The 15,187-nt window shown below is 35.5% G+C and overlaps 2 protein-coding genes across 5 annotated transcripts in view; one reads left to right on the top strand and one right to left on the bottom strand.

Moving 5' to 3' along the window:
• Nucleotides 1-15,187, top strand: part of LOC128741123 (5-hydroxytryptamine receptor 1-like) — a 158,231-nt gene that overhangs the window by 88,483 nt on the left and 54,561 nt on the right. The window lies entirely within an intron of this gene.
• LOC128745477 (odorant receptor 4-like) lies at nt 60-14,365 on the bottom strand. The gene is made up of 9 exons (XM_053842552.1): nt 14,349-14,365; nt 10,634-10,713; nt 10,280-10,575; nt 9,933-10,208; nt 9,684-9,856; nt 668-764; nt 499-600; nt 258-431; nt 60-193 (listed from the first exon to the last, which is right to left on the bottom strand). Exons 1-9 carry the CDS (start codon nt 14,363-14,365, stop codon nt 140-142), a joined length of 1,269 nt encoding a protein of 422 aa, XP_053698527.1. The 3' UTR covers nt 60-139.

Below are 15,187 nucleotides of genomic sequence, written 5' to 3'. Positions count from 1 at the left end.
TGCTAATATTGATGGTGTCGAACTAACTTTTATAATCAATTACGTTTGTGAATATTCCTCGAACCGTCGTCAATCGTTAGTGACCACGATGACTCTAACAGCTTTAGAATGAAAATATGCAAATATACAAACCCGTTGTTTACTTGACGAAGGTTCGCAACAATGTGAAATACGACCAGGATGCATTCAGAATCTGAAAATAAAAGTATAAAAAAATCAACCAAATATATCTTCATGGCAAATATCGTCGCACTTACCGAACCGAAGCTGTTGATGGTAATGGGCCAAAATTTCCACGCCATCAGCTTCATCGGTCGCTGGGCCCGCAGCATGATGGGGATCAAATTTCTGCCAAACCGTGAATCACCACCACCTGCCTCGTACTGGTGATACCAGCGGCAGTTGTAGACAGCCAGCGCCAGCTCGGTGCTCTGCAATGAGATGAAATACGTAATAAACGCTAGTTTTCGAACGAGATTTTTTTCGTTAGGATCGTACAAATTGATGCACCTCATCACCGTAGTAGCAGAGAAAGAATATTTCCACCAGGCAGCATCCCATGAAGAAGGCCATTTTCGTGATGACGTAGAAATCAGCAATCTGTGCCAAAAGGGGACGGTTCTTGAATGGTTTGCTACATGTGGGCTGGGTTTTACTTTACACTTACAAGCATTAGGAAAGCCTGCACACAGATTAGGATAGTACTAGCAGCAAAGTTCAAGAAAAATGTTACACTAAAGACGGTGTCCATCGTTTCCTTTGCTCTGTCAAAAGTAGAAAGTAGGGAGAGAAGAACATTATTACAATAATTTTTATGGGTCAGTAAGGATTAACAAAAAAAAATCATTTAGAGGAGTATGAAAACGTTTGTCTCAACTACTTTGTTGGTGATTAGCTATCCAATAACAACATTCAAGTTACAGTTTATTGGGTTAGTTTGAAATAATAGAAGGTTTTTTTTCCAAAATAAAGTTGATCACGTTAAGCTTAGTTTTTGACTTTATTTGTAACACATTTAGTTGTCATCAAAACTAAAATTTTCGAAGGCTTGAAAGGCTTTAAAATTATCGAAGCAATAAGTGTCTATCGTTCTCAGAATACAGACTAATGAGAGGCTATGTCACGGTGAATGTGGCACTCAAGATATAATGACATGAGAGAAGATCATTTTTACACCAAAAGAATTATTGAAACAGATGCGTGTCGTGCTGTGTCGCACAATAAATTCTCTTTTTCCACGATTTATCTCACAGTCTGCGGTCTTAGTGCGAAAAAGGGGGCGCCTTTTTGAGCGTTACTCAGGAAAAACTAATTTGTCTGTGTCACGATGATAGAGTAAAATTATTAACCCAGAAATACACGTTGTACTCGAAGCTTTTCCAGGTTATTTAATGTTAGGGTAATCTAAAAAAGTCGTACACACAGCCTCAAGTCCAAATGGAAGTTGGAAATGGAGCAAATCGAAATGGAATCAACGAGTTTGAAATTGAGATGTAATTGCAATCCCCATCGCATGTAGGTGTACTACTTAAGACAACCACTAGGTACCATCATACAAAATTGCTTCGTTTTATTTTAAGAAACCATGCAAAACTACACCGGCTTATCAATATCGTTTAAGAGTCGCACAAAGTGTGACTAAGCTAGTGGAACTGTCCATTAACTTCGCCACATGAAAAGGTCTATGCTTAGATATTCTCTCATATTTCAACTTTCATTCGCAGCTTATAAAAATTTTGGCGGATATTTCAAATACGGTGTTTGGATGAAGCTGTAAATTAACTTCAGTCCAGAGTAACATCGGGGATTGATTACTCTACACCCTTAAATACTCAATGAAATATTTTCTATCAAGTAGGTATTTAGTAGCCATCGAAAAAGTGTAGCCATGGCAAATGATGAAAATATCAATTCGATTTTATTTTATATGATTTTTATTGTATAGTATGATTTATGTTGCGTTACGTTGTATAGTATGCTTATGCACCCTATTCCGTTTCACACATGTCCCGTCACACATATTTCCGCGATTCTGGACGCACTGCCTAAATTGTCAAATTATTACGCGCCAAAACTGTTCTGTATGTATGCAGAAATAGCCTATTGTAACCGACATGATTAGACACGAAACAGCATTCCGTATTGTACCATTGTTGGAGGTGAACGTAATAAAATTGAACTGGGTATACACTAAAGTGCTTCCGTTTAAGTTGTTTGTTTTTCCGTCTTCCACAATCGAAAAGTGTTTCCCGTTTAAATGGTCCTCTACAATTTCAGAAGTGGGACAACACGCCAATTAATAGTACAATTATGAATCGTATGGCAAATCGCATCTCCGTTATTGGCCGACTGTGCGGCATTTGCGGTCGATTTATGGAACCCGTAGTGAAGGACAATAGCAGACACCAGACAACGGTTATGCCCCGGGGCGGAGCACCTCCAACGAGCAGCAGTTAGACGTCGAACTACGTGTAGGCTGGAAAAGAGGAAAACGACCGCTCATTTACGTAGTGAAAAACTAAAACTGAATCAAATTTTCGTCATCGGCTACGGTGTGGCTTTTACGATTGCACTATGAAATCCATAGTGGAACACCGGACGGTAACGATGCTTCGGATTGAAGCCCCTCGACGATGAGCAGATTGCAAACTTACGTCGAACATCAGAGGGCACAGAACGCGTCCAGGCCCGCCATATTCAGCCATTCAACACATATACAGGGTGTTAGCAAGCTTAGTGCAAATATTTCAGAGGGTGACCACATTTGACGATAAAAATCCTACACACATGGTCAAATCTCAATCGTTACAGAGTTATCCATCGTTTTTAGTTTCCGGTTCTGTTTGCCTTAAATTAGCTCTAGTACAAAAAGTATGTTAGCTCGCTCGACCATATTGCTTTCATTCGAAAGCAGAGAAAATTTTACATTGGAATTTTTCCTCAAACCCCCTATTTTATCAACTTTAGAAACTTTTCAGAAGCAAAAAGCTTTGAAATAAGTGTTTTTCAAAGCGTTTTGATCAAATTTCTCCCAAAAATGCATAATAAAGTTAATTGCTTTTATCTAACAATTTGATGCTCTGATACCGGTGTACAATTCGTTCTTTGTCGTGAAACGCCTATCTCTCTTAGTTGCGTTGCAATTTAATTTTAAACGCAACGTGTTGATTGTTAAATTAGTAACTGAAACTACACGAATTCATACAACACGCGTAGTACACTAGATCACCGCGTGCGACGGACATGAACTGACACGTATGAAAAACAACACGAGTTCAGACACTAATTCAACACTGAACACATTACGTTTAAAATTAAATTGCAACAAAAACAAAAGAGATAAGAGTTTTGCACCAAAGAACGTAATGTAAAACAATACCAGAGTTCCTAATATGTAAATAAAAGCTATCAGCTTTATTCTTTTTTTAGGAGAAATTTGATAAAACACCTTGAAAAACACTTATTTCAAAACTTACTATGTAACTATGTTACTAAACTACTAAAATTACTAAGTTACTAAATTTCAAGAAGTAGGGGGTTTAACGGCAATTTCCAACGTAAAATTTTCTCTGCTTTCGTATGAAAGCTATATAATCGAGCGAGCTAACTTACTTTTTGTTCTAGAGCTAATTTATGGCAAACAGAACCGGAAACTAAAAACGTTTAATAACGCTCTAACGATTGAGATTTGACCATGAGTGTAGGGTGTTTTTCGTCAAATGTGGTCACCCTCTGAAAGATTTGCACTAAGCTACCTAACACCCTGTATATTTTAGTGGTTTAGGATTCCGATTCGTTAGTTCCGTGTGTATTGAATCAGAATTTTCCAGTAATTCCATCTTCATTTAAGCTTCGTTCCGATTCCGATATTCAATCTAGTTCCGTTTCCGTACGACCAAATTTTGTTCCGAATAAGGATAGTTCATCTATTCCAAAACGGTCTAATTGTTATTCCGTTCCGAAAGTATTGCATGACGTAGGTTATGATTGCAATTTGTATAAATCCGATATTAAGTGTCAATGACCGCAGTAATAGTTGAATCGGAATTAATAGGAAATTGTTAGATGCTGGAATTATGCAATATTTTCCGCATTTTAGATTGTAATGAATAAGTATTTTTCTACGTTTTCGATTGAAATGTTTGGAAACATCTTTATTAACGAAGTTAGTTGATCGAGACGGTCAAATGTCAGGGATGGCCTGGTTGTAATATGATTGAAGTTACGTCACGTGATATTGTATGTTTATGCACCCTATTCCGTTTCACACATGTTCCATCACGAATATTTCCATCATTCTGGGCGCACTGCCTAACTTGTCAAACTAGTACGAGCCAAAATTGTTCTGTATGTGTGTAGAAAAAGCATATTGTTAACGACATGATAAGACATGAAATTGCGTTCCGTATTGTACCATTGTTGGAAGCGGACGTAATAAAGTTTAACTGAATATATATTAAAGATCTTCTATTTCTGTTTCTGTTTATGTTTGTTCCGAATTCCACAGTCAGAAAGAGTTTTCCGTTTAAATTTTGCTTCCACAATTTTTAGTTCTTTATTGGGATTTTCTAAACAAACCTGAATCGAAAATCGGGGACCATGTATAGGGAAGATGTTAGTAAGATTAGATGTAGCCAACACTAACCATTTGAACAGAAACTACGTATAAGCTCAAACACAGTTGAGAGGGAGTATATGCACAGATCCAGTACCTGCGCCGCCCCGGTTTACTTAAATAAATTGAAGTATTCGTTGGTTTACGAAACAATAATAGAGGCGATCTATTCGCTTCATCGGAAACTAATCCTCGTATTGAAACGAACTGTTTTTTCTGTAGAAGTTCAGAAAAGGTTATTATTACTATTATTTTGTGTATGTAAAACACAACCAGAGAAAAAAGAAAACGAGGACAAAATTTTACTTTTCTTGAAAGGTGTTCTACATCAAATTGCATAACGGAAAAACGCTGTAGAAAATTAACTAGTTGACCGATCCTTTTCAAACTTTTAGACAATCAAATATAATCCATTAGTAAGCTTTTGGCATATTTGTTTTATTCAATTTCAGTACCACTACCGTATGCACGTAGGTACCTTACGCTTAATTCCACTCATAAGATTCTGTACAATATCTGGCTGCAGCGGTTCCCAACTTTTTTGCCCCCTTGGGGGAATTCTCTATACTATTCTGCAGTAAACTTAATATTTGTCGAGCCTTTGGGGGTCCGCGAACCCCCATTTGGGAAACATTACGCTAGAACATTTTCTAGTAAACACTTTTAACAGATTAAAGTGATCATTTGTTTACATATTTCGATAACTTTCGGTTGTATTTTAACATAGTTTTTTTCTAAAAATAGTTATTGAAATAACAGTTATACTTGATCTCGTGGAACACTTCTAAAATAACATATCTTGCGGTTAGGATGGGTGTGCGACGTTAGACATACGGACGTTAGGCATACGTACTTTAGGCATATGGACATTGGGTATAATGGACGGCATGCATAATGGACATTAGGCATAATTTACAAAACTTCGCGTTCTTATAAATATGCATTTGAACCAATCACCGTTCGGTCATAATGCAATGAGATCCGAGGCCGCCTATTTTACATAAATTCATTTGACATAACGTCGTTTGCCATAAAAACATTGGCATAAACTCAAGGGACCAGCACAGCATAGCATAGTTTAGTATAGCATAGTTTGACCGTCCGTGTGTTGCATACGAATAATCTAGATCAGCTGAAATTGCGCAAAGAACCATCAGAATGATACTTAGGAGTAACATATGATTTTCAGTGTGCATTTTCTGGTGATCTAATTCTTTGTGATGATTAATAGCCAAGCTGGCCATGTTCAATGCAGATCAATTTGGGAGGGATAGCAATGTTAGTCCGACACTTGCTGCTACTAGACACCGAGGAATCCTCTACATCATCCACAAGTGTCATCGGAAGGAGTTGTCTTTAGTCGAAAGGAATTGATTTGATCCACCGAAGCAAGTGGTGCGATCACTCATTTGAGCTCGCGTACAATTTGAGGACATGTTTGGTTACGTGGGCATTATGAAACAGGTAGTGGAAATCCGAGATATCGATGAAAAAATAACGAGAAATTAGTTTACCGTCACGATTATGAAGATTAACTTTGTGCTATCAACTCAATCAATTTGAAATCGCACACGAACAGTTAGATTTTAGATTTTAGACAGTTAGATATTAGATAAAACATACTTAAAAACCCTGACTACTTCATCAGGGAGACGTACAAAGGCTATTCAGTTTTTGATATTCGATAATCATATACAGGAAATTACGCGCGCGACTTTCCAAGATAACCGATTTTACGACTCGAACTTACGAGATACTTTGTATATAACGCTTCAATATAAGTTTCGATTGATAACCCCATCATTGCTAAGTGTGCCATAATGAATTCAAAATGACCAGGCATTCAATTTATCGTTTCAAATGCGCGATATTCAATGAATTTTGCCTACTACGACTTATAAGCTAGCAAAAGAGAAACGAGAATGTTTTATACATATGTAGGGTAGTCGATCCAATAGTTGTGGTAGTACCAATAGTTGCGCTACTATTCATTATTAATGCATATTTTCGTCACCGTAGCATTTTAGATAAAACAATTACGTTCATTATATAAAACAGGTTCTTAGAAGTATTGGTAGTTAGACCATTTAAAATAAAGCATTATTTGCTAAAATGCCAATTTTCTAAAATCTAACGCAACTATACGCGCAGTTGGAGCGAACAACTATAGGCGCTCATTTCTATAGTTATGCTACGATGTTTTTTCACTTAGCAACCTAGCAATGTATATGGAATAACACAATTAAAGGAACAGCAAACTTAATTAAGGAAACGTTAGCGCAACTGTTGGTACAATATAATTGAATCAAAAAATTCATTTTTTCTTTATAAAGCTTCTCGTACAACGAAAGCAATTGTCTTGCCTTGTGACAAATACCTTGTATTTGATAAATTTATATCCCACAAGCATTAATTGAAGCATATACCTCAATAAACAAGAATAATGAAGTTATATTGTGCTTAGTAGCGCGCCTAATGGAGCATCTGCCCTATTGTCGCTCGTGAGCGCAGGTTATCCATATTTTCCTTTATCCCTAGAAACACGCGATCATGATTTGTTTATTTTTAATTTTTCGTAACACGATTTTATCCTCTCTTTGTGGCGAGAGGATAAAGCAGTGTCAGCTGTTTTTCAGAGACGAAAATACACTGGTTACTATTGAATTTACCAAGCAACCAGCCAACAACAGAGAGACAACCGAATTTATGTATTTGGGTATCACCATGGATTTCATTATATACCTAGTAAAGCAATAGAGTTTCGCGCCAATTCCACCTGCGATTTATATTTTTCATGGTTCACTGAGTGAGAGGATAAATTTTTTCAGGGAAAAATGTAATGTAATGAGATATTATCAACTCTCATTCTGCAGCGGAAAAATGTTTTTCGTTCGCTTTGTACAAACAGATAAGCACAGAACCTAGTTGTCATATGAGAATAATGGGTGAGCGAAAAACGTTTATCCTACATGTGAGTGAAAATTTTAATCACTGAAAATGACATTTAAAAACAACCGCTTTCGGAAAAATGCAACGAGCGAGCTTCGAGAGCAAACGATGCTAAATTACCATTCGAAACGATACTCAGTATGTAAACACCGGTTATATGAGACCAACCTAGATATTCGAAAATTTTCTTGTAAAGATAGTAATCACGTAAATTAAGATCATATATACACTTTCACAAATTTAATATCATGGTAATGGTATTACATTAATAACCATAATTTATATTAAAAAAATTATGCATATACGAGGCTTATGGGTCTCGAAATCACGGATCAAGCCTGAATTTATGACCGAATAACAAATAGCCGAAATCTAAATGGCCGAATTTCAATAACCCTCACAGAAGGCCGAAATTGTATTTGGTCGAACCACGAACAGCCGAACCCCTACTTGACTGAAACTAGCCGAAAACTATTTTTACGAATAATATTGATAAAAATGATATTTTTGAGGTAAATGTTAAGCTGCTTGAGCATAAAGTTAGGTTAAACGATTAAAAGATATTTTCGTGCGAGAAAAACCTTTCCTATTCTGGCATCTTAGTCTTAGAAATACAAGACACACAATCTGCAGCCTAATTTTTATGTTGGTAGCTATTTGCACTACAAACAGCAGTGTATATTTCACTGATAATATTTTCCTTCTCTTAACCACAAATGAATTACGCAAAGTTCAAAGTTTCACGTTCCTTCTTCAATCGCTGTGACACCTCGTTTCTAATGTAGCTGCAACTTTGCTAATATTTGACAGATTGGCATGGAAATTTCTGTGTGCATGTATAAATATATGTACACTATGGTCATAGAACCAAGTGTAGGTCGAGTTTTTGGAAAATTCTGCCCTAAATATCATCAATTTATCTTCAGATCTGGTTTGAAATTGCTTGTTATTAAAATGCAGCTATGGAATAAAATTCATTTGATAGAAAGGAAATAACTGTTTTGGGTTTCTCATTCTAGTCTTATTGGAAACTCCCACTTTCCGAAAAAATACAAAACGCTGAGGTCTCTCTAGTCCTCAGGTCAAATTACAAAATGCCGTGCATTTCCCGATAAATTTCCTTAAAAAAACCATTAAAATATTTTCTGTTCGCTCTCAAAACCTCTTTTTTTAAATAAGAATGTTGGATTTTGCTTTAAATGTGTCTAAGAGCAGAAATGACTGTTTGTAGGATTCCGCTAACTCATACAGGGTAACTCCAAGTACCAAATTAAATTTTGTCAAAATGATAAAATGCTCAAAATTTTATCAAAGTTAAAGCCCTTTGAAATATCGATAGGACTATTTTCTGGATTTGTTATATAGATAGCGAAGGCATGGGTTTTCGCTCTATCTCAGTGGAGTTGTTAAGGCGGTTGTTTCCATTTACACTAAGAGCAAAAAGTGCAAACTTATAGATCAAAGTTGCTTTGACCGTGCTATCAATTTTGCTCTATGGTGTGTGGTTTATGTGGTTTATGTTTTCTATTTTTCTACATCAAGACCATGAAATATTCAAGGGTTTTCGAGTACCGGGAATATTTCTGTGCTATCGGATTGACTCTATATCAGCGTTAAAGGGATTGTTTTCTACATTGTAGAGTTGGACTGCATAGCTGTTGTAATTTGGCACATAAAATTACTTTCAAATTTATCTTCTAAGTCTAATAAGTTGTAAATTAGCATTGTTAACACTATAACAGGATTAGCAGTAAAGCAGCCGTAGTTTTTAAATAGCATTTAAGGTGACATTGTGCCAGGAAAATGAGCTGAATTTATGTTTTTGTAATTTTTAGGAACCCGAGGTAGAGTAATGTTCTCAGACAAATTTTTTGAATGCATAATTCTAAGAGTGTAAATAATAATAAGTGATTTCGTTTGGGATTGATAGAGGTGCCTGGTTAATTCTGGATAACTATAGGTAAACAATTGGTAGACCATCTGAGTTTTTTGTAACATTTATGTTACGTAATTAGAATTTTTATCATGCTAACTTATACAGAAGATTATTTGAGTTTATCAGTGTAAAATAAATATTAAATTATTTGGTAAGACTAATTTAGTCTGACTAACTACTCACCTCAATAAACTCTGATGACGTTTTACCAATATACCCAAATTTTGTTTCACATTCCGGAGTCCGCATCCATAGTTGTCTTCTTCCGGTTTTATCATAACTTCTAAAGCACGATTCAGTAACCGGAATTGCATGGTCAGATGAGCGCACAGCAAACAGAAGATACAGTTGGTTCCCTGCAAGGAAGGGCGCGAAAGCCATCTCAAAACCGTGTCTGCGTTCGGTTGACTACAGCTGGGAAATCTTACGTACCACATTGCTTACGGCCACAATGTAACCGGAGTACACCTCGAACAGGTACACAAGATAGTACCACCAGCTACCGGTCGCGTCGAACGGAAACCAAATCACGTACGGTTGCAGTCGCTTCCAGTCGTCCGTTTGCCACTTGCTGAAAATCATTTCCGCCACCGGTAGGAAGTTAAAAATGGACGCCATCACAATGTTGCCGATGGCGGCGAAAGCGGTGATGGCCATCGTTGGACGGAGCACCTTGTCGCACAGTTGCCGGTCTGCCGGCGTCAGTATCTAAACGCAAGCGTAATTGCTTTCAGTCCTATCTGTGTACTTCGTTCTCCTTTCCAGGAGAGCTATCTCACCTCTTCGTCCCACATGGTCTGCAACTGACGGATGATCGCCGCCAGGAGGTTCCGGTGGCGAGCCAGTCCGTACATTTTCACCAGGCCAGTAATGCAGAACATGGTGCACACGATCTGGATGGCGATTTCCTCTACGGCTTCTTCCGTTTCACGGTGTCCGATCAGCAGCAAGAGCACATTAATCAGCTGTCCCAGAACGCAGTAGGATAGCATCACGAAGGACATTATGAAAGTGGCATTGGTTGATAATTTTTCGCGCAGCCTGCCCAGGTACGGTTCGAAACAGCACGGAATGCCTGCGGATGGATCTTAGATTTAATCTGAGAAGGCTAAGTAAGTTTTGTCATTATTTACCGATCGTCTTTTGCACTTTGATGGTGAAGTCGAATGTGGTACTGAACTCTAGCGGAGGTGCCATCACCACTGACTCGGGACTGTGAATGGTGTGAAATAGAGGCGTTTGCTGATTTGCTTATTTATATTATAGTTTTGGATTAAATTATTAATCTAAATATTAGATTCAACAAAGGATAAGTAACAAAGAAAAGAATTCAGCTTTTTGTTTGATAGTAACTTCAAACGAGAAAACTTTATTGTTACGGTTGTCGCTGCTGAGATGATTGCTTCTGAAATTTTAATGCTTCACACTTGCTAGTTTCTACGTTTCTACTAGTTTGAGGATTACACAAGAAGCTCGCCTGTGAATCATTGATTATGAGTCGTTTGTTTTGACTATGGTTGACATGAGCATAAATGAGCTTTGGGAATACTTGCTTAACGGAACGTACAACCTTGCGATCTTTTTTGCTTTGAAGAGTAAAATTAGTTTGAGTTGACTGTAAATATTTTAACAATGAAGATATCGACTTGTACCAATTTAGGTCTAGCTTCGAGATAATATATTCATTTTATAATGCAGTTATCATATGGTCGCTCGCGCGTCGAATGTAGGCTAATAATTCTACTAATTAGTGTTGTCACAATTGTCCCAAGTTGTTCAAAAAGTCAAATTCAAAGAGCAATATATGGTATAAGCTATCTATATATAACATTATTTTGTACTTCATTGGGAAATTTTATGTACCTAAGCGACTTTTACTATACGTTCTTATTAACAAACCATTCGTGTCCACTAAACGCCAAATGGTGGAGACGCGTGGTGAATCACATATACTAACAAGCAAACCTTTTTAAAACCATGAAAAGAAAATCAGTATTATTTTACATCAGATTTCGATTTTACAAACGTTTCCGCTCGCTTTGATACCCATTTTGTTACGATTCGATCACGGGAAGTGAATGGAAACGTAACAGTGCATTGCGCAGCAAACTCGACGCAATACAACACTGCTCCTGTGAAACGTGATTTTCGAACCTCTTGTAGGGTGCTGGCTGGTCTACTATCCTGACATAGAAACAAAAGAAAAACAGGACTAGTATCAACTTTGGTGTGAATTACATTCAAACTATTACTTGGCATTGATATTTATGGATTGTCTCTTTATCGTTTTTCTATCTGCTTTACATATGACGAAGAGAATCTATTGATCATTCGGAGTAAATACTTGAAAACTTTAGCTGTGGTTTAAACTATTTCCACCTTTTTATGGAAATTGGATAGCTCTTGCACACGGCTCAAATAATACATGTAAAGATTTTGGTAAACAATTGCTGTCTGCCCAACATAGACGAATAATAATCTTAGGTTTATATGACGAAGAGAAGTTTCCGCTGCCGCTAGAACATGAAAACTGGTTTCACCATAAACGTTAATTTGAAAATAGTTTATCTGTCTGAATGGCTGTACAGGCAGTACAGACAAGAAGTGTCAGATTCATCTCGTCCAAAAAACTTGTGTATTTGTGGATATAATTATATCTTAGAAACTCAAAATAAAGTATTATGGATATTATTTACATATGACAAAGAGTGTCCGTCACTCTACTTTGTGCTCGGAAACTAATCAACGTATTGGAATAAACTTTGCTTTGTTGGCAGGAGTTTTGACGATATATTTATAACTTGAGTTTTATAAACGAAACGCAGCCTAAGAAAAAAGTCAAAAGTCAAGATCAGCAGTCAGAATTTAAACGTCAAACGTGAAAAGTAAAATGTAAAAAGAAAAAAGTAAAAAGTAAAAAGTAAAAAGTAAAAAGTAAAAAGTAAAAAGTAAAAAGTAAAAAGTAAAAAGTAAAAAGTAAAAAGTAAAAAGTAAAAAGTAAAAAGTAAAAAGTAAAAAGTAAAAAGTAAAAAGTAAAAAGTAAAAAGTAAAAAGTAAAAAGTAAAAAGTAAAAAGTAAAAAGTAAAAAGTAAAAAGTAAAAAGTAAAAAGTAAAAAGTAAAAAGTAAAAAGTAAAAAGTAAAAAGTAAAAAGTAAAAAGTAAAAAGTAAAAAGTAAAAAGTAAAAAGTAAAAAAAGTAAAAAGTAAAAAGTAAAAAGTAAAAAGTAAAAAGTAAAAAGTAAAAAGTAAAAAGTAAAAAGTAAAAAGTAAAAAGTAAAAAGTAAAAAGTAAAAAGTAAAAAGTAAAAAGTAAAAAGTAAAAAGTAAAAAGTAAAAAGTAAAAAGTAAAAAGTAAAAAGTAAAAAGTAAAAAGTAAAAAGTAAAAAGTAAAAAGTAAAAAGTAAAAAGTAAAAAGTAAAAAGTAAAAAGTAAAAAGTAAAAAGTAAAAAGTAAAAAGTAAAAAGTAAAAAGTAAAAAGTAAAAAGTAAAAAGTAAAAAGTAAAAAGTAAAAAGTAAAAAGTAAAAAGTAAAAAGTAAAAAGTAAAAAGTAAAAAGTAAAAAGTAAAAAGTAAAAAGTAAAAAGTAAAAAGTAAAAAGTAAAAAGTAAAAAGTAAAAATAAAAAGTAAAAAGTAAAAAGTAAAAAGTAAAAAGTATACAGTATAAAGTCAAAAGTCAAAAGTCAAAAGTCAAAAGTCAAAAGTCAAAAGTCAAAAGTCAAAAGTCAAAAGTCAAAAGTCAATAATCAATAGTCAAAAGTCAAAATTTAAAAACCCTTTATCTGTTTCCTTCTTTTTTCATTATTCTTAAGTTTTATCTTTGCTTCCTTTTGGTCTTTAATTTTTTCTTTTTAGTCTTCTTTTTATATCTCGCTTGTTTTTCCTCATCTTGTGTTTCATTTCACGGAATCGGAATAAGCAAGAATAAGAAACACAAGTAAAAAAGAAGGGTAATAAAGCAGAAGTAATAGAAAAGGGTTAAAAAACAAATTACTCTGAAAAAAGAGATAGAAACCAGAAAAAAATGAGACAATACACAATAAACCAATAATATCAAAAGCAGAAGAAACCAGGCAAAGCAAAGATAACCGAAATTGCAAAGGAAACGGGTACAAACGAATTCGAAAAAAATTTAACCTTAGTTGATGTTATCGAAAGTCTGAGATAACTTTAGTATTTTTGCCATCCTTGAACTAGTTTAATGTGCTTCCTCCTTTTATACAAACGTAGTGGTAAAGAGTGTCGCCATTCACGCGTGGAATTATCGATTATACGATTTTGCTGCAGAAATTAAGTGTTCTTCCTTCCTTGTTTATTCATTGCATAATGCACCGCACCGCAGCAGTTAGATTGAAGTGGAAACAGTCATTGCACCGGGAGCTCATCGGGCAATTGATTGCGTTCAGCTGTGCAGATTACGATTTCCTATTCGAAAAGTTGGACCTTCGAACTGGCAGAACATAATGGATGTCGTGGATTGCTCTTCAACTGCTTCGAAATCACTGAAGTTGTTGTTCCGTTTTAAACCTTTCGGAAGGTTGTTTAAAATTTTAGACGACATACCTTTATTGAATGAAACTTTCAAATCAGTTTAACACAGTTTTAAATAAGTTTAACACTCCTTCAAAGGAGTTGTTACTATAGCAATTCACTTGATGGTTAGATCAAATATTCAAAAATGACAAAGGATTTAACATCAAATGAATAACTTTGAAGTTGATATCCTGCTGTGAGTAGCAAACTTCTTTCTACATCGGAGGGGCTCTTTTACCGATACATCGTTAACCTCAATGCGAGAGACGATTATGACAACCCAAGTTCTAGGAAGAAGTTTTCCAATACGATCAGCTTACCTTGCTCCTTTCACCATTTTGGGGTTGAATTGAAAATAATTGTTGTAGAACAACAATGGCAGAAAGCGTAACCGGTCAACGACGCAATGGTGCGAAAACATCCCGTGCGAATTTCCGTCACAGGAAAAGGCAATTTTCGCAGAAGGAAATTCGCTCCGGAACAAAAAGAGCACACGTCTGCTGACATTGGCATTGGCCCTTTCGGTTCTTGGCCAGAGTGGCAGTCGGTTCTTCGACCTTCGAAACAAGTATTTTGATAACAGTTTTCGTCGGAACTTGGTTTTGCTGGAAGGCAGAGTATGATTCGATATTTTTTTTTGGAGAAAGCATTCACCCTTGATGTTATTACTAGGTATCAATTGAAACATGAAATTTCATGGTCAGTTTGGCAATAAAAAATAAACTCTTAAAACATAATTGAATCTGGGTATAAGTCTCATTATAAATATTACCTTTTGTCTGAAGACATTTCTGTTTTACTGGAAGCACGAGAAGCCATATAAATACAATACAAATAGATAGGATGCAAAGAAAATAATATTGGCGATTGTACTTCCAATGGTCTTTAGAATAACTGTTAAAAAATTATTTTTGTCTTCTATTTCGTATTTAATATGTAAAAGACAGTAGCAAGAGAAGTTGCACTACACTGATTCATAGTCGGACAATGAATAGTAAAAATATAAAAGTTCGCGAGTAGTCTTATGGCTAGATTCAACGTGCTTGTGTTATTGATTAGTGAATCATCATTTTCTATATACCTCGTTCATATTGTTTTACATTAGTGCAATTGCGTGTAATCATGGTTAGCAATCAACTGAATATGCCCCATGCTTGAT

Source organism: Sabethes cyaneus, chromosome 1 (genome assembly GCF_943734655.1).
Source record: "Sabethes cyaneus chromosome 1, idSabCyanKW18_F2, whole genome shotgun sequence".
In the NCBI taxonomy this organism is placed as follows: Eukaryota; Metazoa; Arthropoda; class Insecta; order Diptera; family Culicidae; genus Sabethes; species Sabethes cyaneus.
The sequence above is the reverse complement of the archived record's forward strand: the minus strand, read 5'-3'. Positions and strand labels throughout refer to the sequence as shown.